General features: G+C 42.5%; 1 protein-coding gene across 3 annotated transcripts in view; it reads left to right on the top strand.

The window, feature by feature from the left end:
* Nucleotides 1-25,213, top strand: part of LOC140205043 (lysosomal acid phosphatase-like) — an 87,002-nt gene that overhangs the window by 30,395 nt on the left and 31,394 nt on the right. For 2 of the 3 annotated variants that reach the window (XM_072272135.1, XM_072272133.1), the window contains exons 6-9: nt 3,572-3,658; nt 4,124-4,256; nt 9,081-9,172; nt 13,632-13,738. In XM_072272135.1, the coding sequence (XP_072128236.1) occupies nt 3,572-3,658; nt 4,124-4,256; nt 9,081-9,172; nt 13,632-13,738 (419 nt within the window). Of the gene's footprint in view, nt 1-3,571; nt 3,659-4,123; nt 4,257-9,080; nt 9,173-13,631; nt 13,739-21,895; nt 22,652-25,213 lie in introns of those variants that run through there. The other variant, XM_072272134.1, reaches the window with a different exon arrangement.

A 25,213-nucleotide genomic window follows, 5' to 3' on the forward strand; every position in this document is an offset into this window, starting at 1 on the left:
TCACACGGTTTGTTTTATTTTAAAGAATACACTTTAATGTGTCTCTTACAGTTATTATATTTTACTATATCACAGTGTATTTTAGCATGAGGACTGTCTGTTCTTTTGTTTTTAATATCTCGTTCTCACTGTTGCTGTGTGACTTCATCTTTTGTAAATTGTGGTGAAAATTGTGGTTTAATATCTCCTCCCAACTGTGAGTGTAAACTCCTCCAGTGCTCCTTTTAATTGTCTCTCCATTCCTGCACTATGAATAATTATTCACTTCCTGTGAATAGTTATCAGAAAGTATCAAAAGTTTCTTCAGACTTCAACCATAAATCCAAACCTTATCTCCTTCCATTTCACTGCCCCCTGAAGCCCCCTACCTGATATTATAATGGAAGCAATGAGATTCCTTTCTCCCTGGTGGCTCTCAGTGCTCTGATAAGTTAAAATGCCAATTCGCTGCTCTGGATCACGTTAACCTTATGGAATTTTCACGTAACTGTGTCGTCTGAAACCCATGCAGTTCCACCATTTATTTCCTTGCACTGCTTCTGTTGTACATTACCAAAGATATTTGCACACTTGTTACTATTCTAGTATGAGGCCACAACTATCACAAGCCACCTAGTGGCACTGAAGTGTCCTTGCTTAAAGATTAGAGAAGGTAGAAAGGTTTGCTTATATTAACAACTTCATCTGTATTCATCAGATATCAAAGTTCAGAGGAAATTTATTCAAAGTAAATTTATTATGAAAATATGTTTGTCTCTATATATATCTTGAGATTCATTTTCTTGCAGCATTAAAAGGAAAATCAAGGCATACAATATAAATTGTGAGAAATTATGACAAAATGCAAAAGACGACAAATTGGGCAAATAATTTTTTTTTTAAATGAAGTAAATAATACTGAGAACATAAGTTGCAGGATGCTTGAAAGTTGTAGGTTGTGGAGACCCTTCAGCAGGACTCAAAAGATCCTCACCATCCAGGCCATGTTCTTTTCTTGCTGCTGCCATCAGGTAGAAGGTACAAGAGCCTCAGGGCTCACCACCAGGTTCAAGAATAGTTACTACCCCTCAAACAAAACTACACTCATCTATTGAAATGTTCCCACAACCAATGGTCTCACTTTAAGGACTCTTTATCTTATTTCATGCTCCGCTATTTATTGCTATTTATTAATATTTACATTTGCACAGTTTGTCTTCTATGCTCTTGCTCTTTCATTGATCCTGTTTACAGTTACTGTTCTATAGATGTGTTGAGAATACCAACAGAAAAAGAATATCAGGGTTGCGTGTTGTATGTACTCTGATAAATTTTATTTCGAACTTTGATCCCGTCTTGGTCAAGTCTGTGTACATGCCAGCCGCCTCCTCGTAATCTCACCCCAGTAGGTGAGCTTAGACAGCTGTGTTATTTCAAAAAGCAGAAGGGTGCGTCTAAAGTTCTTGAATTATTGTTTATACACATGTTACTAAAACCCGATGTTTATGATTGCACCGCTGTTTTAGGGAGGTTACTGTGCACAAACCAGCCACAATGTTTCTTGCATTACAGTATTTGAATTGTACAGCAAGACAGTTATGTCAGAATGAAAGAGTTGGGCTCTTTAGCTTCCTAATTATCTTCCTGAACTCGTCCCATTTGCCTGTGATTAGCCCATGCCTTTCTAAACCTTCCTATCCATGCACCTGCAAAATGTATTTTAAAATTTGTAATAGTACCCATCTCTGCCACTTTCTCTGGCAGCACACTCTTATTCACATCATTCTCTGTGTGGAAAAAGTTGCCCCTCAAATCCCTTTCAAATCATTCTCTCTGGTCTTAAATCGATGCCTTCTACTTTTAAACTCCCCTACCCTAAGAAAATGACTGACAAATTCACTTTATCTCTGCCCTTCATAGTTTTATACAATTCTATATAAGGTTATCCCTCAGCCTCTTGCGTCTGGTGGGGAGCAAATCCCAGCCAATCCATACATATATATATATATATATATATATATATATATATACACACATACACACACACACACACACACACACACACACACACACACACACACACACACACACACACACACACACACACACATACACACACACACACTTTCCAGCCCAGTTCCGGTAACATTCTTAGGAATCTTTTCTGCACCTAATACAGCGCAGTGAGATCCTTCCTATATTAATATTCCTATTCTCAAAGTAATCTTGCTTCCAAATTTAAGTTTAATTGGCTATAAGCAGTGTATGCATTCCTGAGATGTGAGTTGTGTGTTTTGAGCACCTGGCATTTAAGTGCTGATGACATGTTCAGGAGTTGGCAGTTCAGTCAGAGAAGTGATACTGGATCCTGGTGCCTCAGTGATTCCATCTCACCCCCATCACTTTTCTGAACAGTCCGTGAGCGCGACCTCAGTCAGAGAGGCGATACTGGAGCCTGGAGTCTCAGTGATTCTATCTCCTCCCCATCAGTTTTCTGAACAGTCCGTGAACGCTACCTCAGTCAGAGAGGTGATACTGGAGTCTGAAGCCTGGAGTCTCAGTGATTCCATCTCCTCCCCATCACTTTTCTGAACAGTCCGTGAACGTGACCTCAGTCAGAGAGGTGATACTGGAGCCTGGAGTCTCAGTGATTCTATCTCATCCCCATCAGTTTTCTGAACAGAACGTGAACACGACCTCAGTCAGAGAGGTGATACTGGAGCCTGGAGCCTCGGTGATTCCATCTCACCCCATCACTTTTCTGAACAGTCCGTGAACGCGACCTCAGTCAGAGAGGTGATACTGGAGCCTGGAGTCTCAGTGATCCCATCTCACCCCATCAGTTTTCTGAACAGTCCGTGAACGCGACCTCAGTCAGAGAGGTGATATTGGAGTCTGGAGCCTCGGTGATTCCATCTCATCCCATCAGTTTTCTGAACAGAACGTGAACGCGACCTCAGTCAGAGAGGTGATATTGGAGTCTGGAGCCTCGGTGATCCCATCTCATCCCCATCAGTTTTCTGAACAGAACGTGAATGCTACCTCACTATCCCTTTTTTGCGTTATTTTGTCACTATTAATTTTGTGATTTTTGCACAGTACTGCTGCTGCAAAACAACACATTTCATGTCATCAAAGTCAATGATTAAACAATCTGATTCCAGCATTTTTGGCAAAGGACAGTGCTGATCCTGAATACACAGGACAAATCCATATGAAAGAAGCAACTACTAAACCAGCCTATTTGGTTTCCCGTTCAGTACTGACTAACCTAGTAACTAATTCCCTCTTGACTGACCTGGGCTAGTTCTTAATTCCCTCACAGAACCAAGGAAATGTTAGCATTTTTAAGAGGCTGTTGAGTCTGGGTCAGTATGTTGACTAGGTATATGGATCAGCTTACTGATGGGTGAGCTAACTGTGATCCTCTCTGTGATCTTCCTCTTGTGAAGTGAGTTTTACTGTTGATCCTCTTGGCAACATTTTCCACGAATGAAGCAAAATATGACAGTGACCTCTCTGAGGCCCCCCTCCCCATTACTAAACAATGGATTGCTGCACTTTCTGACATTTCATCATTGATTCCATCTAGGATTTTCTGAACATGGTATCCAATAACACCAAGATGAAGGTGACGATACACAATGAATGGGAGGTTTACGACACTCTATTTTGTGAGGTGCGTATTGTGTCCGTGCATGCAGGCCCTCTTGCTGTTTGTCTCACCAGCCTGTGGCAGGAAGCTGCTTACATTGAGGAAATGAAGCTTGACTCTACAACAGTATCTCAGTTGCCCCAAGGGCATGCTATAGATTTTGCTACTTACAGTGACCTTGATCAGCTGACCTGACACCAACCTTTGGCCGTCACTCATTAATGTTCTGAGCTAAATCTCACACAGTACACTGGAATGAGTGAAATAATTTCAGCCACCCAGCTTGCATCCAAATACTTATCTTTCTCAACCTCCACTTTCCCTTCCCCCTTTTACCACGACCTCTCATCTGTTCCTTTTGCTTAGGTTTGCAATAATACTATTCACAAATAATTCACTATCAAAAGCAGATCTTATGGATTAGCAGATGCATTTGAAAGCTCACCTCTAATACATGTACTTTATTGTATTTTAATCCTACTTTGGCAGAAAACTCACAATTTCACTTTGCCTTCCTGGGCTACACATGAGGTGATGTCTCGTATGAGAGAACTGAATGACTTTGGCATGGAAATATTCTTTCAACTTCACAAGACACAAGAGAAATCAAGGCTGCAAGGGGGTGAGTGTGTGTTTGGAGTGTCATGCATGATGGAAGGGGGCAGTTGATGCAGTTACAGAACTGGAGATTCCTTGTTTCTGACATGTGCCCAGCATTCTCCCCGCCCACTGCCAGCCAACTTATCAAGCCAGCTAAAATGGTACTTGACCCTCAGACAGCAGCGTGGGAGATGTGAAAGTGTTCAGAAGAGAAAGCAGCTTCTGACTTATTTCCCTAACAAACAGGAAGCAAACTGATCTCCTCCACCTGGATCTCCCACTCTGATTAATTTGCTCTCTAACTTTTCCCAAGTTGCAAAGTGGTGCTGAATTAAGTTTCTAAATTTTTAAGAAGACTGGGACTGAGTTGCAAGTTGGTGCTGAATTAAAAAGAAAATGCATTTCCATGGGTATAGAAGAGGAGGGTTAGAGGCTGGAGGGATTGGGTTTGCTGAGACATTGGGAAGAAGCTTTAATGAAATGCAACTCACTCCACTGAATATTAGTCAATTGGCAATAATATTTGTTGATATGGATATAGTTCTCTGTATTGGGATAGGATCTGTGATGTTGTCAGCTGCACCAGGTTATAGCAGAGTCATGCTCACTACTTGCCTTGTCAGTTGCAGACAAACAAAAGTATTTGGTTTTGATTTGTAGAGACCAATATAGTATTTGTCTAATGATCGTCATGTATATGTAGTGGAGTTGTCTATGCTGGTGAGGATCTGGTCAGTACCTTGCATAGCAAATGGGTTGCTTTGACAGGGATAACAATGGGTCTCTTGGCAAACAATACATGTATATGCTCTAAGGAATGTTGCTAAATGAAATTATATTAAAGGCTATAGGTGCTGTTGGAGAATAAATAGGAGTTATTGTCTGAACTTGCAATCAAAAGGATAGAACGGTAATTCAACAGCTAATAACAAAGATGATTATTTTGGAGAAAACTAAAGAGTTGTCTCTAAAGCAGTGGTTCAGAATCTTCTTTATACCATGGAGCCTTACCATTAGCCAAGGAGTCTGTAGACCCCTAGGTTGTTATTGGAAGAAATGGGAGGTAAGGACCTCGATAAAATCACTGTCACTAAAGAGATAGTGATGAGCAAACTAGAGGGCCTGAAGGTAGGTAAGTCCCCTGGTCCTGATGGGATGCATCCCAGGGTGCTGAAGGAATTGGCGGAGGTTATAGTGGACACGTTGGTAATAATTTATCAAAACTCTTTTGACCCTGGGTAGGTCCCGGCGAATTGGAAAACAGCAAATGTCATGCCACTTTTTAAAAAAGGGATGTAGGCAAAAGACGGGCAACTATAGGCCAGTTAGCTTAGCATCTGTAGTTGGGAAAATGCTTGAAGCTGTTATTAAGGAAGAAATAGCGAAACATTTAGAACATAGAACAGTACAGCACAGTACAGACCCTTTGGCCCACAATGTTGTGCCGACCCTTAAAGCCTGCCTCCCGTATACCCCCCCACCAACCTTAAGTTTCTCCATATACCTGTCTGGTAGTCTCTTAAATTTCACTAGTGTATCTGCCTCCACCACTGACTCAGGCAGTGCATTCCATGCACCAACCACTCTCTGAGTAAAAAACCTTCCTCTAATATCCCCCTTGAACTTTCCACCCCTTACCTTAAAGCCATGTCCTCTTGTATTAAGCAGTTGTGCCCTGGGGAAGAGGTGCTGGCTGTCCACTCTATCTATTCCTCTTAATATATAATACCTCTATCATGTCTCCTCTCATCCTCCTCCTCTCCAGAGAGTAAAGCCCTAGCTCCCTTAATCTCTGATCATAATGCATACTCTCTAAACCAGGCAGCATCCTGGTAAATCTCCTCTGTACCCTTTCCAAAGCTTCCACATCCTTCCTATAGTAAGGCGACCAGAACTGGACACAGTACTCCAGGTGTGGCCTAACCAGATTTTTATAGAGCTGCATCATTACCTCGCGACTCTTAAACTCTATTCTTCAACTTATGAAAGCTTAACACCCCATAAGCTTTCTTAACTACCCAATCTACCTGTGAGGCAACTTTCAGGGATCTGTGGACATGTACCCCTAGATCCCTCTGCTCCTCCACACTTTCAAGTATCCTGCCATTTACTTTGTACTCTGCCTTGGAGTTTGTCCTTCCAAAGTGTACCACTTCACACTTCTCCAGGTTGAACTCCATCTGCCACTTCTCAGCCCACTTCTGCATCCTATCAATGTCTCTCTGCAATCTTCGACAATCCCCTACACTATCCACAACACCACCAACTTTTGTATCGTCTGCAAACTTGCCAACCCACCCTTCTACCCCCACATCCAGGTCATTAATAAAAATCACGAAAAGTAGAGGTCCCAGAACCGATCCTTGTGGGACACCACTGGTCACAATCCTCCAGTCTGAATGTACTCCCTCCACCACGACCCTCTGCTTTTTGCAGGCAAGCCAATTCTGAATCCACCTGGCCAAACTTCCCAGGATCCCATGCCTTCTGACTTTCTGAATAAGCCTACCTTGTGGAACCTTGTCAAATGCCTTACTAAAATCCATGTAGATCACATCCGCTGCACTACCCTCACCTACATGCCTGGTCACCACCTCAAAGAACTCTAGGCTTGTTAGAAAGGAGTGGTTCCATTAGACAGACGCAGCATGGATTCAGAAAGGACAGGTCCTGTTTGACAAACTTACTGGAGTTCTTTGAGGACATAATGAGTGCAGCGGAAGATATGGATGCATGGAGTCGGAGGAAGTGTATTGGCGTGGATAGTCGATTGGTTAACCAGTGGAAGGCAGAGAGTTGGTATAAATGGGTGTTTCTCCGGTTGGCAGTCTGTGGTGAGTGGGGTGCCACAGGGGTCGGTTCTGGGCCCGCAGCTGTTTACCATTTACATTGATGATTTGGATGAGGGGACTGAGTGTAGTGTAGCAAAATTTGCTGATGACACTAAACTGAGTGGAAAAGCAAATTGTACAGGGGATGTGGAGAGTCTGCAGAGGGATATAAATAAGTTAATTGAGTGGGCCAAGGTCTGGCAGATGGAATACAACATTGGTAAATGAGAGATTATCCACTTTGGAAGGAATAATAGAAGAGCAGATTATTATTTAAATAGTGAAAGATTGCAGCATGCTGTTGTGCAGAGGGAATTGGGAGTGCTTGTGCATAAATCGCAGAAAATTGGCTTGCAGGTACAACAGGTTATTACGAAAGCAAATAGAATGTTGGCCTTCATTGCTAGAGGGATTGAATTCAAGAGCAGGGAGGTTATGCTGCAGCTCTACAGGGTACTGGTGAGGCCGCACCTGGAGTACTGTGTGCAGTTCTAGTCTCCATACTTGAGGAGGGATATACTGGCTTTGGAGGCAGTGCAGAGGAGGTTCACCAGATTCCAGAGAAGAAGGGGTTAACCTATGAGAAGAGATTGAGTTGCTTGGGACTATACTCTCTGGAGTTCAGAAGAATGAGAGGGGATCTTATGGAAACATACAAAATTTTGAAAGGGATAGATAAGATAGAAGTAGGAAAGTTGTTTCTATTGATAGGTGAGATTAGAACTAGGGGGCATTGCCTCAAGATTCAGGGGAGAAGATTTAGGACGGAGATGAGGAGAAACTGTTTTTCCCAGAGAGTGGTGAATCTGTGGAATTCTCTGCCGAAGGAAGCAGTTGAGGCTTCTTCACTAAATATATTTAAGGTACAGTTAGATAGGTTTTTAAATAGTAAGGGAATTAAGGGTTATGGAGAAAAGGAAGGTAGATGAAGCTGAGTTTACGGTCAAATCAGCCATCATCTTATCGAATGGCACAGCAGGCTCGTGGGCCAGATGGCCTACTCCTCCTATTTCTTATGTTCTTATGTTGGGAATTCCTGCTCTAAAGGAAACAATGGTATCAGGTTTTGACTCAAGTATTTGCCTCCTGTGTGATTTACAGGAGTGGCATTTCCCTATTTACCCTCTATGCAAGTGTTTCTATCCAATGGGACCACAGCTGATTCTTGATTGAGCTCCTAGCTCCAGTTGTTACATCCAGAAGAAAGTTGTATGCCAAGCATTTTAGGTTGAGATCCTGACTCAGGACTGAGTATCGAGGGACAGTAGCTATTATGTAGAACTGAGAGAGTGGGTGAGAGAGGTTGGTAGGTGATAGATGGAACTGGACTGGCGGGGGGAGGGGGGGGGGCGTGGATTAGGGATCCCGCCAAATCCAGATGAGGGAGAAAGGGTGCTGATAGGTTGATAAGTGGAAATTCATCAGGGGAAAATGCATTGGGTAGATAAAAATATGTGGGAGAGGGTAATGAATAGGGAATGAGGGGATTTTCAGCTATCCTGATGTTCACTGGGATGGTACCAGGCAGCTCCTTGAGTTTTGTTGGTCTCACAGTGATGCAACTAGCAATAGACAGATGGGGAGTTGAGGGGTGCCACGGTAGCATAATGGTTAGTGCAACACTATTAGAGCTCGAGACAGCAGAGTTTGGAGCTGGATTCCAGCGCCGTCTGTAAGGAGTTTGTAAGTGTGCCCAGTGACTGCATGGGTTTCTTCTGGGTGTCCCAGTTTCAATTAGTAGGTGAGTTGGTGATTGTAAATTGTTGTATGATTAGGATAGGGTTAAATAGCTGGGTGACGTGGCTCATTGGGCCGGAAGGATCTGTCCCATACTGCTGAGTCTCTATTGGTTCCTCCTGAAGTATCTGGTCATCCCCATACTGAGCTATCCTCTGTATACTCCCACTGTGCACATTCAGTAATTATCTACCCAATAACCTTAAACTTATGAACTCCTAAGCTGAGCTGCAGTTGTTTTTTTTTGTCCTCTGTCTTATTCTTTGTTCTTGTTCCAGGTGTCCTTCTCAAACGAATTCTGCAAAATATTAATCAGGCAGTAAATGAGTCTACTCCCATGCCAAGTCTCAAATTAATCATGTACTCAGCGGTGAGTCATTCTAGATTGCTCTGTTAACTGGAGGTGGGCAGAGTAGATGAAATGTAAATAACTGACAGTTGGGAATGCAATTTCCAACTGCTGTCCAGACCCATGTGTGTTGTGTTGGCAGAGAAGCTTACATAATGCACAGCCAGCAAATTATTGTCTGCATCCCTATTTCCTGATTGTTGGAAGCATTTGGATACAGTGTAGTAACAGAGCTTGCAACTGATCTGGAGTCTCAACAGTGGTCTTTACCCAGCTTGTTTCCTGGCTAAAGTTGTGGGCTGAGCTGTACTGGCTGACAGCCACCTCTTTGAGTCTCAAATGTGAGGCGAGGGTGGAGAGATCGGACTTGTACAATTGTCTACCATTTCCACATTTTCAGTGGCAGGTTTGTTGGTGTGAAACTGTGAGCTTTCACAGAGATCTGGATATAGAATTGTTTAGGTAGTGCTCATTCAATGTACTCAAAATGTTGAGAGAACAGTCCCTTCCAGGCCACCGAGCCGTGCCACCCAACAGCCCATCCATTTTAACCCCAGCAAATTACCCTACGCAGCTACGACTTTGGACTGTGGAAGAAAAGCGGAGCACCCAGAGAAAATTCATGCGCACATGGGCAGGAACGTACAAACCTGCTTACAGAGGATGTAAGAATTGAACTCTGATGCCCTGAGCTGTAAAAATGTCACGCTAACCCCTACACTACTGTGCCAGCCCAGCACGGTTGGTGTTTGATACCTGTGGTGATGCTTGCTTCAGGCAGGATGCTGGCATTTCTGTGGTCTTCTCAATTGATAGTGGTGGTGCCAAAGCTACTGTTTCAATTTCTGTCAATGTTTCTGATATCTGCCGGTATTTGGGGAAAAAAGCTATCTTCATTAGCATCTTCTCCACATGCTCCAGTACTTGGGGATCATTCATGATGCATGGCAGGGGAGTGACTGGGTGATATAATATCTTTTTATCTTCAATATTGATACAGTATGTCCATGATGTTTGAAGTTTCTGACACTGCGTGTCTTTGTGTATGTTAGAATGGCACAGTTTTCAGCAACCTTTACTTTAATGAACTTTGGCCTCTTGTACTTAGCATGCAGGTGGATGGATTGAAAAGTTTCCCTCTGCATTTGGTATGAAGGTCACCCCTACCTTGCACAGTAGGTGGGGGAGTCAGTCACAGATGAGGAACAGGATTGGTTGCATGACAATTTTTTTAAATGTTTGTGGAGATAAGAAATCACTTCAGCACCAGAGCTGAAACACAGTCATATGATTAGAAGAGAACATAAAACAGTAAGGCACAGAACAGGCCCTTCAGTCCACGATGTTATGCCAACCTATACAAGCCCACTCTATGATCAATCTAAACATTCCCTCCCACACAGCCATAACCCCCCCCCATTTTTTTTCTTGCATCCATGTGTCCATCCAAGAGTCTCTTAAATGTCCCTATTACGTTAGCCTTTAGCACCACTCCAGGCAGTGGTCCAGGTATTCACTACTCTGTGTAAATGATAAACTTTTGAGAATAGCCAAACTTGAGCAGCAGCCACTACAAAACCTTGCATTTAACAGGGTAAAAGCTTGAGAGAGCCAGACGGATGGTACTGTTACTCAGATTCCTCAGGTCAGAATCTCTGCATGATTCCAGATATTAACTATATGCTACTATATGCAGAGATTCTGACCTGAGGAATCTGAGTAACACTACCATCCGTCTGGCTCTCTCAAGCTTTTACCCTGTTAAATGCAAGGTTTTGCAGTGGCTGCTGCTCAAGTTTGGCTATTCTCAAAAGTTTATCATTTACACAGAGTAGTGAATACCTGGACCACTGCCTGGAGTGGTGCTAAAGGCTAACATAGTAGGGACATTTAAGAGACTCTTGGATGGACACATGGATGCAAGAAAAAAAATGGGGGGGTTATGGCTGTGTGGGAGGGAATGTTTAGATTGATCATAGAGTGGGCTTATATAGGTTGGCATAACATAGTGGACTGAAGGGCCTGTTCTGTGCCTTACTGTTTTAAGTAATCAAAAGCTGTCCTCTAGGGAAAACCATCCAGATCAATTATCTCATTGGTATGACCAAGCTGTCCAGGAGAAGCAGATGTGGATAAATCATTTTGTTGGGTGTTTTAACTCCTGATTAGGAACTTTGTGAAGTACTTTCCCTTGTGTTTCGATGAGTTAGTTGTTCTTGAAAGAGATACCACCCTGGGATCATAAGTGCATTTAACTACAAGATCTCAACCTTGGTAGCAATAAAGGCATTGGCAGGACATCACGGCAGAATGTCAGATTTCCCTTGACTTTGATCTTGATTTTGAATGAACGTTTGTGTGCCTTAAATTGCTGTTGTGCACATAACTTGATTTGCAAAGGTTCAGGTTGTATAGCCAGCAGGAAAAGACCAAATTAAATTGTCTTTTGCTCAGATAATTTCATAGACCAGCCATTTTTATCTTCCGACCAATGCAGTTGGTGTTAGATGGAGCTTAAGGGCTCAGTGCTTTCCTTGTGGATGTCTGTTTTCAGGGACATTATTATCATTTGCAAGTTCTTTGGCCAAGCTTTGTTGTAGTCCCTTATGTTTCTTCAGATTTTGGAACAGTAATGTTATTTCATTTGGGTGTTGTTTTCTGTGTGTGTTGTATTGGAACCCTTTCTAATAGACCATACAAACTGATGATTAGTCCAGTAGGTGACAGTAATATTTGCTACTCTGATGTAAGTGTCCATCAGGTCCTGACTGCTATCGGATCTCCCAAAATCGACACTGTAGGAGCGTCTTCACTAGAAGGACTGCAGTATTCAAGAAGGTGACTCATCATCACTTCCAAGGGACAATTAGGAGTGGGCAGTAGATGCTGATTTCACCAGCACATCCTGGATCACGAAGATCTAGGAGGTGCCAGTGGTCTGAACTTGGGTGTTTCCATGTGGCCTTCTTTTATCACCTGTCAAAATATGAAACTGATAACAATTATCTTTCTGCCAGTTTTGATGCTGTCCTTTTTTCCATTCCTAAGGAAAATGGAAGTATCCTTGTAAAGTTTGGCTTAACAGATGTATGGTCGTGGATCTCTGGGCCAATTGGTAGAGGAAGTAGGAATCCTCAGTTAATGGAACTGAAAAGGGTATATTACAAAAAAGGGACTGATGGACTGTTTGGGGCAGGATGTTCTTCTCCCTCTGTTGAGAGGATAATATGAGAATAAGATGCACCCATCCACTGTCTAGCTTCAGACACCTAGCTAATGGAGTGTGACTTCTTGAGCAGGAGGTTATGGTATGATATTAAGGTGCAAGTCGACCACTCCCCATTTGCATGTTAATGGCTCTGCTATGCAGAGTGTGAGAGCACAAAGCTCCTTAGAGTGCACATAACGGACCATCTAACTTGCACCCACAACACCTCATTAGTCAAGAAGGCACAGCAGCGTCTGCACTTTTTCTGAGGCAGTCGAAGCATGCAAGGCTCCCCACTCCCATTCCAATATCCCTCAGGAGCACCAAAGTGTCCTGTCTGGCTGCGTTATTTTCTAGTACAGAAACTGCATGGCATCAATCGTAAAAACCTACAGAGGATAGTTAAAAAAAAACCACTGAGAGGATCACCGAACTCTCCCCCCACACCCCCATTTGCCCATTTGTGACATTTGCCACAGGTTTTGTATATGAACGGCTCAAAGTATTGTTGAGGATCCCTACCATCTATCTCACAATCTCTTTGACCCACTACCATCAGGGAGGAGGTACAGGGGCATCAGGGCTAGGACTGTCAGACTGGGTAACAGCTTTTTCCCTCAGGCTGTGAGACTAATGAATACCCTGCCACCACCGAGGTCTCGTCACTAGGACAGCGAGCTGTTTGTTTACTGTCTGCCTGTGCTGTGCACTACATAAACTTTGAATTATATCCTATTAAGTTATTTGTGGTAATATTTTGTTTTATATTCACTGTATGATATGTTTTCTGGGTACACTGTGGTCCACAGGAATGTTGTTTAGTTCGATTGTATATTTGTACAGTCAGATGATAAACTTGAATCATGTAATTAAGGATGCCTGCCATCCTGGCCTCTTCCTTTTCCCTCTTCTACTTACCGGGAAAAGATATAGGGGCTTGAAAATCCAGACAGCAAGACTCAAGAACAGTGCTCTTCCAACTTATGAACTGATTTTCTCTTTCATATCCCCTTCCCGGTTGTACTGCCACCTTCTTGAACTTGTAATTCTACCTTTCGTGGTTATTCTGTTATTGTCACTTTGCTGCAGTACAATCTTTGCACCTTGTGTTTTTGTGCCCATCACTCTGTTTACTGTTGTATTTATTATACTGTTTACTCCGTGAGCGAAGAATTGCATTGCACCCTGATGTATGTGACAAAGTCTGATCTGGTGGAAGAGGATTTAGAGTACAGCTTCTAACCATGTAAAATTAAAATAATTTTTCCACAGCATGATGTGACACTCATCGCTCTGCAAATGGCACTGAATGTGTACAACTATATTATTCCCCCGTATGCCTCCTGTTTTATGTTTGAGCTGTATGAAGAAGATGACAGGTAGGTGCTGGGGCTCTGTCCATAACATGCATCCTGCTGCCTCCTCTTCACAGAAGCATTTCTTCCACCCAGGGAACATTACTGGTGAAAGGCTACACTGTTTGCTGCTACTACTGCTATTTATCCAGTCCAAATGCTTGCCTGTCATCTGATCATTTCTGAAATCTCACTCGTGATTTCTGTGAGATCATCATAGACTTCTGTGTTCTAAAGGACAGTGCTTCTGTTCTGTGATTGTTTCTGTCTGTCTCTTTCCTCATCTATCAAGTTTTCTTTCTCCCTCTGTGCTCACTACCTCTGGAGCTACTTTGATGAGACATTGGTGGAGATTAGCGAGCTTCATTCAGTTATTCTGACACAGGTCCGGAGCTGCCAGCTCACCAGGGCTGTGGGTTTTAATCTACAGAGCATTGTAGATCAGAATCAGGCTTAACATCACCAGCGGATGTCATGAAATTTATTAACTTTACAATGAAATACATGATAAATATAGAGGGAAAAATTAACTGAATGTCTATTAAATAGTTAAGTTAAAATAACGACTGCAAAATAACAAATAAAATAGCAGTGAGGTGGTGTTCATATTTTCAGTGTCCATTTAGAAAATGTATGGCTGAGGGGAAGAAGCTGTTCCTGAATCACTGATTGTGTACCTTCAGGCTTCTGTACCTCCTTCCCGATGGTAACAATGTGTAGATGCATTTTAAGGATGAAAACCACGGGACCAAAGCCAACCTGAATAAGGGCACTTGTAATAGTACGATGGTGTTGCTTGTGGTGGACTAAGAAAATAAGTTTAGAGATAGGTCAGTAGATGAACCGCAACAGATCCTCAACACTCAGCAGAGATATATCCCAACTGGAACAAGGAATTCATGAGAAAGAGGCAGGTAGTCACACCGGGGCCTCGAGACACAGATAGGTGGATAAGAGTCAGGAGAGGGAAAGGCAAGAGTACCCCTGTGGCTGTCCCCCTTAACAATAAGTACTCCTGCTTGAGTACTGTTTGGGGGGGGGGAGGGGGGGAATGGCCTACCTGGGGGAAGCAACAGTGGTCGGGCCTCTGGCACTGTGGCTCAGAAGGGTAGGGAAAGGAAGAGAATGGCAGCAGTGACAGGTGACTCTATAGTTAGGGGGTCAGACAGGTGAATCTGTGGATGCAGGAGAGAAACACGGATGATAGTTTGCCTGTCAGGGTCTGGGATGTTTCTGATCACGTCCACAACATCCTGAAGTGGGAAGGTGAACAGCCAGAGGTCGTAATACATATTGGTACCAATGACATAGGTAGGAAAAGGGTGGAGGTCCTGAAAACAGACTACAGGGAGTTAGGAAGAAAGATGAGAAGCAGGACCCCAAAGGTAGTAATCTTGGGATTACTGCCTGTGTCACGCAACAGTAAGTATAGGAATACAATGAGAACTATTATTATTAATATTTTTTATAACAACTATTATCATTATTTAGTTTAATAGAGTGGAATTACAATTGCACATAAACATCTATTTAAGTACCTAATTATTTTCTATATTATCTCAATGTGCACTTGTGAATGTACAAATTAATATAGATTTACACATAAAAACTGGAAAAGGTTATATATGTAAAAAAAGTTTGTGTATTACTTGTGAATACCTTATCCAAATAAAAAAATTTTTTGAAAAAGGAATAGAATGAGGTGGAGGATAAATATGTGACTGAGGGATTGAAGCAGGGGGCAGGGATTCAGATTTCTGGATCATTGGGACCACTTTTGGGACAGGTGTAACATGTACAAAAAGGACGGATTGCACTTGAATCCAAAGAGGGACCAATATCCTGGCAGGGAAGTTTACTAAGGCTATTGGGGAGAGTTTAAACTAGAATTGCAGGGGGGTGGGAACCAAACTGTAGAGACGGAGTAAGGGGCTGTTGGCTCACAAATAGAGAAAGCTTATAGACAGTGCAAGAGGGAGGATAGGCAGGTGATAGAAAAGAGACATGCTCAGACTGATGGTTTGAGATGTCTATTTTAATGCAAGGAGTATCATGAACAAAGCAGGTGAGCTTAGAGCGTGGATCGGTACTTGGAGCTATGATGTTGTGGCCATTACAGAGACTTGGATGGCTCAGGGGCAAGAATGGCTACTTCAAGTGCCAGGCTTTAGATGTTTCAGGAAGGACAGGGAGGAAGGCAAAAGAGGTGGGGGTGTGGCACTGTTGATCAGGGACAGTGTCACGGCTGCAGAAAGAGAGGAGGTCATGGAGGGATTGTCTGCGGAGTCTCTGTGGGTGGAAGGTAGGAATAAGGGGGTCAATAACTCTACTGGGTGTTTTTTATAGACCACCTAGTAGTAACAGGGACATCGAGGAGCAGATAGGGAGACAGATTCTGGAAAGGTGTATTAATAACAGGGTTGTTGTGGTGGGAGATTTTAATTTACCAAATATTGATTGGTATCTTCCCTAGAGAGGGGTTTAGATGGGGTAGAGTTTGTTAGGTGTGTTCAGAAAGGTTTCCTGACACAATATGTAGATAAGCCTACAAGAGGAGAGGCTGTACTTGATCTGGTACTTGGTCAGGTATTGGTCTCTCGGTGGGAGAGCATTTTGGAGATAGTGATCGCAGTTCTATCTCCTTTACCATAGCATTGGAGAAGAATAGGAACAGACAAGTTAGGAAAGCGTTTAATTGGAGTAAGGGGAAATATGAAGCTATCAAGCAGGAACTTAGAAACATAGAAAACCTACATACAATACAGGCCCTTCGGCCCTCAAAGCTGTGCTGAACATGTACTTACCTTAGAAATTACCTAGTGTTACCCATAGCCCTCTATTTTTCTAAGGTCCATGTACCTATCCAGGAGTCTCTTAAAAGACCCTGTCGTATTTGCCTCCACCACTGTCGCCGGCAGCCCGGCAGCATAAATTGGAAACAGATGTTCTCAGGGAAATGTACAGCAGAAATGGGGCAAATGTTTAAGGATATTTGCATGGTATTCTGCGTAGACAGGGAAAGGATGGTAGGGTACAGGAACTGTGGTGTACAAAGGCTGTTGAAAATCTAGTCAAGAAGAAAGGAAAAGCTTACGAAAGGTTCAAAAAAATGGTAATGATAGAGATCTAGAAGATTATAAGCCTAGCAGGAAGGATCTTAAGAATGAAATTAGGAGAGCCGGAAGGGGCCATGAGAAGGCCTTGGCGAGCAGGATTAAGGAAAACCCCAAGGCATTCTACAAGTATGTGAAGAGCAAGAGGATTGTTCATCCCAGTTTGGCAAAAGAATAAATCAAGGAAGGTAGTGCACCCGTGGCTGACAAGGGAAATTCCAAAGAAGAAGCATACAAATTAGCCAGAAAAAGTGGCTCACCTGAGGACTGGGAGAAATTCAGAGTCCAGCAGAGGAGGACAAAGGGCTTAATTAGGAAGGGGAAAAAAGATTTTGAGAGAAAACTGGCAGGGAACATAAAAACTGACTCTAAAAGCTTTTATAGATATGTGAAAAGAAAAAGATTGGTTAAGACAAATGTAGGTCCCCTACAGACAGAAACAGGTGAATTGATTATGGGGAGCAAGGACATGGCAGACCAATTGAATACATACTTTGGTTCTGTCTTCACTAAGGAGGATATAAATAATCTTCCAGAAATAGTAGGGGACAGAGGGTCCAGTGAGATGGAGGAACTGAGGGAAATACATGTTAGTAGGGAAGTGGTGTTAGGCAAATTGAAGGGATTAAAGGCAGATAAATCCCCAGGGCCAGATGGTCTGCATCCTAGAGTGCTTAAGGAAGTAGCCCAAGAAATAGCAGATGCATTAGTGATAATTTTTCAAAACTCTTTAGCTTCTGGACTAGTTGCTGAGGATTGGAGGGTGGCTAATGTAATCCCACTTTTTAAAAAAGGAGGGAGAGAGAAACCAGGGAATTATAGACCGGTTAGCCTAACATTGGTGGTGGGGAAACTGCTAGAGTCAGTTATCAAAGAGGTGATAACAGCACATTTGGAAAGCGGTGATACCATCGGACAAAGTCAGCATGGATTTGTGAAAGGAAAATCATGTCTGACGAATCCCAAAGAATTTTTTGAGGATGTAACTAGTAGAGTGGATAGGGGAGAACCAGTGGATGTGGTATATTTGGATTTTCAAAAGGCTTTTGACAAGGTCCCACCAAGGAGATTAGTGTGCAAACTTAAAGCACACAGTATTGGGGTTAAGGTATTGATGTGGATAGAGAGTTGGTTGGCAGACAGGAAGCAAAGAGTGGGAATAAACGGGACGTTTTCAGAATGGCAGGCAGTGACTAGTGGGGTACCGCAAGGCTCAGTGCTGGGACCCCAGTTATTTACAATATATATTAATGACTTGGATGAGGGAATTAAATGCAGCATCTCCAAGTTTGCGGATGACACGAAGCTGGGCAGCAGTGTTAGCTGTGAGGAGGATGCTAAGAGGATGCAGGGTGACTTGGATAGGTTAGGTGAGTGGGCAAATTCATGGCAGATGCAAGTTAATGTGGATAAATGTGAAGTTATCTGAATGGTGGCCGATTAGGAAAAGGGGAGGTGCAACGAGACCTGGGTGTCATTATACACCAGTCATTGAAAGTGGGCATGCAGGTACAGCAGGCGGTGAAAAAGGCGAATAGTATGCTGGCATTTATAGCAAGAGGATTCAAGTACAGGAGCAGGGAGGTACTACTGCAGTTGTACAAGGCCTTGGTGAGACCACACCTGGAGTATTGTGTGCAGTTTTGGTCCCCTAATCTGAGGAAAGACATCCTTGCCATAGATGGAGTACAAAGAAGGTTCACCAGATTGATTCCTGGGATGGCAGGACTTTCATCTGATGAAAGATTCGATGAACTAGGCTTATACTCGTTGGAATTTAGAAGATTGAGGGGGGATCTGATTGAAACGCATAAAATCCTAAAGGGATTGGACAGGCTAGATGCAGGAAGGTTGTTCCCGATGTTGGGGAAGTCATAGTTTGAGGATAAAGGGGAAGCCTTTTAGGACCGAGATTAGGAAAAACTTCTTCGCACAGAGAGTGGTGAATCTGTGGAATTCTCTGCCACAGGAAACAGTTGAGGCCAGTTCATTGGCTATATTTAAGAGGGAGTTAGATATGGCCCTTGTGGCTAAAGGGATCAGGGGGTATGGAGGGAAGGCTGGTGCAGGGTTCTGAGTTGAATGATCAGCCATGATCATACTGAATGGTGGTGCAGGCTCGAAGGGCCGAATGGCCTACTCCTGCACCTATTTTCTATGTTTCTATAAGACATGAGAGAATAGGACCAATCAAGTGTGACAGTGGAAAAGTGGGGGAGATAGAGATACTTAATGAATACTTTGCTTCAGTATTCACTATGGAAAAAGATCTTGGTGATTGTAGGGATGACTTAGTGGATTGAAAAGCTTGAGCACATAGACATTAAGAAAGAGGATGTGCTGAAGCTTTTGGAAAGCATCAAGTTGGAAAAGTCTCCGGGACCGGATGAGATGTACCCCAGGCTACTGTGGGAGGCAAGGGAGGAGATCGCTGAGCCTCTGGCAATGATCTTTGTATCATCAATGGGGACAGGAGAGGTTCTGGAGGAGTGGAGGGTTGCAGATGTTGTTCCCTTATTCAAGAAAGGGAGTAGAGATAGCCCAGGAAATTATAGACCAGTCAGTCTTACTTCAGTGGTTGGTAAGTTGATGGAACAGATCATGAGAGTCAGGATTTATGAACATTTGGGGAGGCATAATATGATTAGGAATAGTCAGTATGGCTTTGTGAAAGGTAGGTTGTGCCTTACGAGCCTGATTGAATTTTTTTTGAGGATGTGACTAAACACATTGATGAAGGTAGAGCAGCCGATGTAGTGTATATGGATTTCAGCAAGACATTTGATAAGGTACCCCATGCAAGGCTTATTGAGAAACTAAGGAGGCATGGGATCCAAGGGGACCTTGCTTTATGGATCCAGAATTGGCTTGCTCACAGAAGGCAAAGAGTGGTTGTAGACGGGTCATTATTCTGCATGGAGGTTGGTGACCGGTAGTTTGCATCAGGGATCTGTTCTGGGACCCCTTCTGGGATCTTTGTGATTTTTATGAATAATCTGGATGAGGAGGTGGAGGGATGGGTTAGTAAATTTGATGACTACACAAAGGTTAGAGGTGTTGTGGATAGTGTGGAGGGCTGTCAGAGGTTACAGCGGGACATTGATAGGATGCAAAATTGGGCTGAAAAGTGGCAGATGGAGTTCAACCCAGATAAGTCAGAAGGCATGGGATCCAAGGAAGTTTGGCCAAGTGGATTCAGAATCGGCTTGCTTGCAGAAGGCAGAGGGTCATGGTGGAGGGAGTACATTCAGATTGGAGGATTGTGACTAGTAGTGTCCCACAAGGATCTGTTCTGGGACCTCTACTTTTCGTGATTTTTATTAACGACCTGGATGTGGGGGTAGATGGGGAGGTTGGCAAGTTTGCAGATGACACAAAGGTTCGTGGTGTTGTAGATGGTGTAGAGGATGTCGAAGATTGCAGAGAGACTTTGATAGGATGCAGAAGTGGGCTGAGAAGTGGCAGATGAAGTTCAACCCGGAGAAGTGTGAGGTTATACACTTTGGAAGGACAAACTCCAAGGCAGAGTACAAAGTAAATGGCAAGATACTTGGTAGTGTGGAGGAGCTGAGGGATCTGGGGGTACATGTCCACAGATCCCTGAAAGTTGCCTCGCAGGTGGATAGGGTAGTTAAGAAAGCTCATGGGGTGTTAGCTTTCATAAGTCGAGGGATTGAGTTTAAGAGTCGCGATGTGATGATGCAGCTCTATAAAACTCTGGTTAGGCCACACTTGGGAGTACTGTGGCCAGTTCTGGTCACCTCACTATAGGAAGGATGTGGAAGCATTGGAAAGGGTACAGAGGAGATTTACCAGGATGCTGCCTGGTTTAGAGAGTATGCATTATGATCAGAGATTAAGGGAGCTAGGGCTTTACTCTTTGGAGAGAAGGAGGGTGAGAGGTGACATGATAGAGGTATACAAGATATTAAGAGGAATAGATAGAGCGGATAGCCAGCGCCTCTTCCCGAGGGCACCACTGCTCAATACAAGAGGACATGGCTTTAAGGTAAGGGGTGGGAAGTTCAAGGGGGATATTAGAGGAAAGTTTTTCACTCAGAGAGTGGTTGGTGCCTGGAATACCCTGCCTGAGTCAGTGGTGGAGGCAGATACACTCGTGAAGTTTAAGAGACTACTAGACAGGTATATGGAGGAATTTAAGGTGGGGGGTTATATGGGAGGCAAGGTTTGAGGGTCGGCACAACATTGTGGGCCGAAGGGCCTGTAATGTGCTGTACTATTCTATGTTCTAAGTGTGAAGTGATTCATTTTAGTAGGTCAAATATGATGGCAGAATATAGTATTAATGGTAAGACTTTTAGCAGTGTGGAGGATCTGAGGGATCTTGGGGTCCAAGTCCATAGGACACTCAAAGCTGCTGCGTAGGTTGACTGTGTGGTTAAGAAGGCATATGGTGCATTGGCCTTCATCAACCGTGCGACTGAGTTTAAGAGCCAAGAAGTAATGTTACAGCTGACCCTGGTCAGACCCTACTTGGAGTACTGCGCTCCACCATCATCCCAGTGCCCAAAAAATCAGCTGTGAAGTGCCTGAATGACTATCGCCCTGTAGAGCTGACACCCATAGCCATGAAGTGCTTTGAGAGACTTGTGCTCTCACACAAGTTATACAAGTCTCACACAGGCTATAGTCCCACCTGATCTGGACAAACACCAGTTTGCCTACCGGGCAATCCGCTCCACAGAGGATGCAATCACAACAGCCCTCCATATTGCTCTGACTCACTTCTATATTGCTCTGAACACTTATGTGAGGATGTTATTTGTGGACTTCAGTTCTGCATTTAACACAGTCATCCCTCCTAAACTGGTGAGCAAACTGAACACTCTTGGCCTTGGTTCCTCCCTGTGCTCATGGGTCATGGACTTTCTCACAGACCGACCACAGCAAGTCAGAATTGGTAAGCACACCTCCACCAGCCTCATCTTAAAAATAGGCACCCTGCAGGGCTGTGTGCTGAGCCCTATGCTCTACACACTCTTCACATATGACTGCATCCCCATCTACACCTCCAACTCCATAATTAAATTTGTGGACGATACCACAGCCTGATCTCGGAGGAGGATGAAACAGCCTACAGGCTTGAGGTGGATCATCTGACGGAGTGGCGTAAGGACAACGACCTGGTCTAAAACAAAAGAGATGATCATTGACTTCAGGAGATCAAAGGACAGAGTACACCGCCCCCTCCCACCTCCATATACATAAAGGGATCGTGGAAAGTGTGAAAAACCTAAAGTTCCTTGGAGTTATGTTGTCAAAACAGCTGACATGGACCACCAACACCTCGCTGCTTGTAAAAAAGGGCACAACAAAGACTCTTCTTCCTCAGAAAGCTGGAACAGGCCAAACTCCCACAAAAGCTGTTGCTTAACTACAGAAGCACAATTGAAACCACCCTGACCAACAGCGCCACAGTGTGGTATGCCAGCCGCACAGCTGCTGAGCAACAAGACCTGCATCGCGTGGTGAAGGCGGCCCAGCGAATTGTCAGGATGGAGCTCCCAGGACTAGACACCATCTATTCCAGCAGACTCAGGAGGAAAGCAATCAGCATACCCAGAGACACCACACACCCCGGCCACTCCCTGTTTGATCCGCTGCCGTCCAGCAAAAGGTTCAGGACACCAAAAGCCAGAACAAATAGACTGAGGAACAGCTTCTATCCCAGAGCCGTGGCCTCCATCACACCACTCCCACAGAACAATGACTGAAACTGTGAGCACACTCAAGGACTCAAATACTTGCACTTTGGCACTTTGTGCATTACTGTGATCTTCTGGTGCTGCTGCAACCTGTTTTCTGCTACTTATCTATTTAATACTGTTTTCTGTTACTGTCTTTTGCTTTTTAAATCTTTTTATTGAATTAGTACACAAAAGTAAACCATGTAGACACTAATACACTGTTGCAATATAAATTTGCAAAAGATATTAATACACAAAAAAAGTTAGTACAAACAGTGAAGTTTAGATATAAAATAACAAGGTAATATAATAGTATACTAATTTTGCATACATATCAGTAAAGAGAAGAAAAAACCCAAAAAAAAACCCACCGTGCAACTAATCTAAAAAGCAAAGCAATGGGCTAACTAAGTAACAAGTAGACTTAAACAGCTTAAAACAATCACATCTTCAAACCCGACCTCCATTAATAACAGTTAAAAAAGCAAGAAGGGAATGTAAATATGGGCAAAGAGAAAAAAAAATTACATTAAATGAAAATGTTGAATAAAAGGTCTCCAAGTCTGTTCAAATTTAACTGAAGTATCATAAAGATTACTTCTAATTTTCTCCAAATTTAAACATAGTATCGTCTGAGAAAACCAAAAGAACGTAGTTGGGGCATTAATCTCCTTCCAATGTTGTAAAATACATCTTTTCGCCATTAAAGTAAAAAATGCAATCATTCTACGGGCTAAAGGGGAAAGATTACTGGAAATTTTAGGTAATCCAAAGATAGTGGTAATAGGATGGGGAGAAATATCTATATTCAATACCTTTGAAATAATATTAAAAATGTCTTTCCAAAAAGTTTCCAAAGTAGGACAGGACCAAAACATATGAGTTAAGGAGGCTATCTCCCCATGACATCTGTCACAAAGAGGGTTAATATGAGAATAAAAACGAGCTAATTTATCTTTAGACATATGTGCTCTATGAACAACTTTAAATTGAATTAGGGAATGTTTGGAACAGATAGAGGAAGTATTGACTAGTTGTAAAATATGTGCCCAGTCATTCACTGAAATAATAACACCCAATTCCTTTTCCCAATCTGACCTAATCTTATCGAATGGAGCTTTCCTAAGTTTCATAATAGTATTATAAATAATAGCCGTTACACCTTTCTGACATGGGTTAAGGTTAATTATAGTATCTAAAATATATGTAGGAGGTAACGTCGGAAAGGAAGAGTATAGTACTTAGGAAATTTCTAACTTGGAGATTTCTTAAAAAAAAATGTATTCTTGGTAAGTTATATTTGTTAGATAATTGTTCAAAAGACATAAGGGAGCCATCTAAAAATAAATCCAAAAACCGTGATATACCATTAGTCTTCCAAATTTGAAAGGCACGGTCCGTGGAAGAGGAGGGAAAGAATATGTTACCTAAAATAGGAATCGCAAGCCCAAATTGATTAAGATCGAAAAATTTTTGGAATTGAAACCAAATACGTAAGGTATATTTAACTATCGGGTTACAAACCTGTTTGTAGCGTTTCAAATCGAAAGGAAGAGAAGAACCTAAAATGGAGCCAAGTGCATAACCTTGAGCAGATTGTAATTCCAATACTACCCATTTAGGAATGGATAGTGTATCTTGGTCAAGTAACCAAAATTTCATGTGTCGAATATTAATTGCCCAATAATAAAATCTAAAGTTAGGTAATGCCAAGCCTCCATCTCTCTTAGTTTTCTGTAGATGTATTCTACCCAATCTCGGGTTTTTATTTTGCCAAATAAAAGAAGACATTTTAGAGTCAACTTTGTCAAAAAAGGATTTTGGAACAAAAATCGGTAGTGCCTGAAATACATATAAAAATTTTGGCAGAATAAACATCTTAACAGCATTATATGACCAATCAAAGTTAAATAAAGTGGAGACCATTTAAATGAAAGTTGAGTAATGTGATCAATTAAAGGTAGGAAATTAGTCTTAAATACAGGTTTACAGGTCATTTTAATCCCAAGATATGAAAAGTGGTTATTAACAAATTTAAACGGGAGGTTCTGATATAAGGGAACTTGCTTATTAATTGGGAAAAGTTCACTCTTACTGAGATTTAACTTATAACCTGAAAAAAGACTAAATTGTGCTAATAAATCTAAAGCAGTAGGAATAGATTTTTGAGGATTAGAAATATATAAAAGTAAATCATCAGCATAAAGTGATACTTTATGAGACTTTGAACCACGAGTTATGCCAATAATATTTGGAGATTCTTGAATAGCAATTGCAAGAGGTTCTAATGCAATATCAAATAATAAAGGACTAAGAGGACAACCTTGTCTGGTACCTCGAAAAAGAGGAAGAAAAGGGTGAATTTAAAGAGTTAGTACGAACTGAGGCCATAGGAGAATGATATAACAATTTGATCCAGGATATAAATTTCGGGCTGAAATTAAACATTTCAAGCACCTTAAATAAGTAAGACCATTCGACTCTGTCAAAAGCTTTTTCAGCGTCTAAGGAAATGACGCATTCAGGATCATTTTGTGACGGGGTATAGACAATGTTTAACAGTGTACGAATATTATAAAAAGAGTAACGACCTTTAATAAAACCCGTTTGGTCTTCCGAAATAATATAAGGAAGTGCTTTTTCTAATCTGTTGGCTAATAATTTAGAAAAAAATTTTA

This window comes from Mobula birostris, chromosome 11 (assembly GCF_030028105.1).
Source record: "Mobula birostris isolate sMobBir1 chromosome 11, sMobBir1.hap1, whole genome shotgun sequence".
NCBI classification, from domain to species: domain Eukaryota; kingdom Metazoa; phylum Chordata; class Chondrichthyes; order Myliobatiformes; family Myliobatidae; genus Mobula; species Mobula birostris.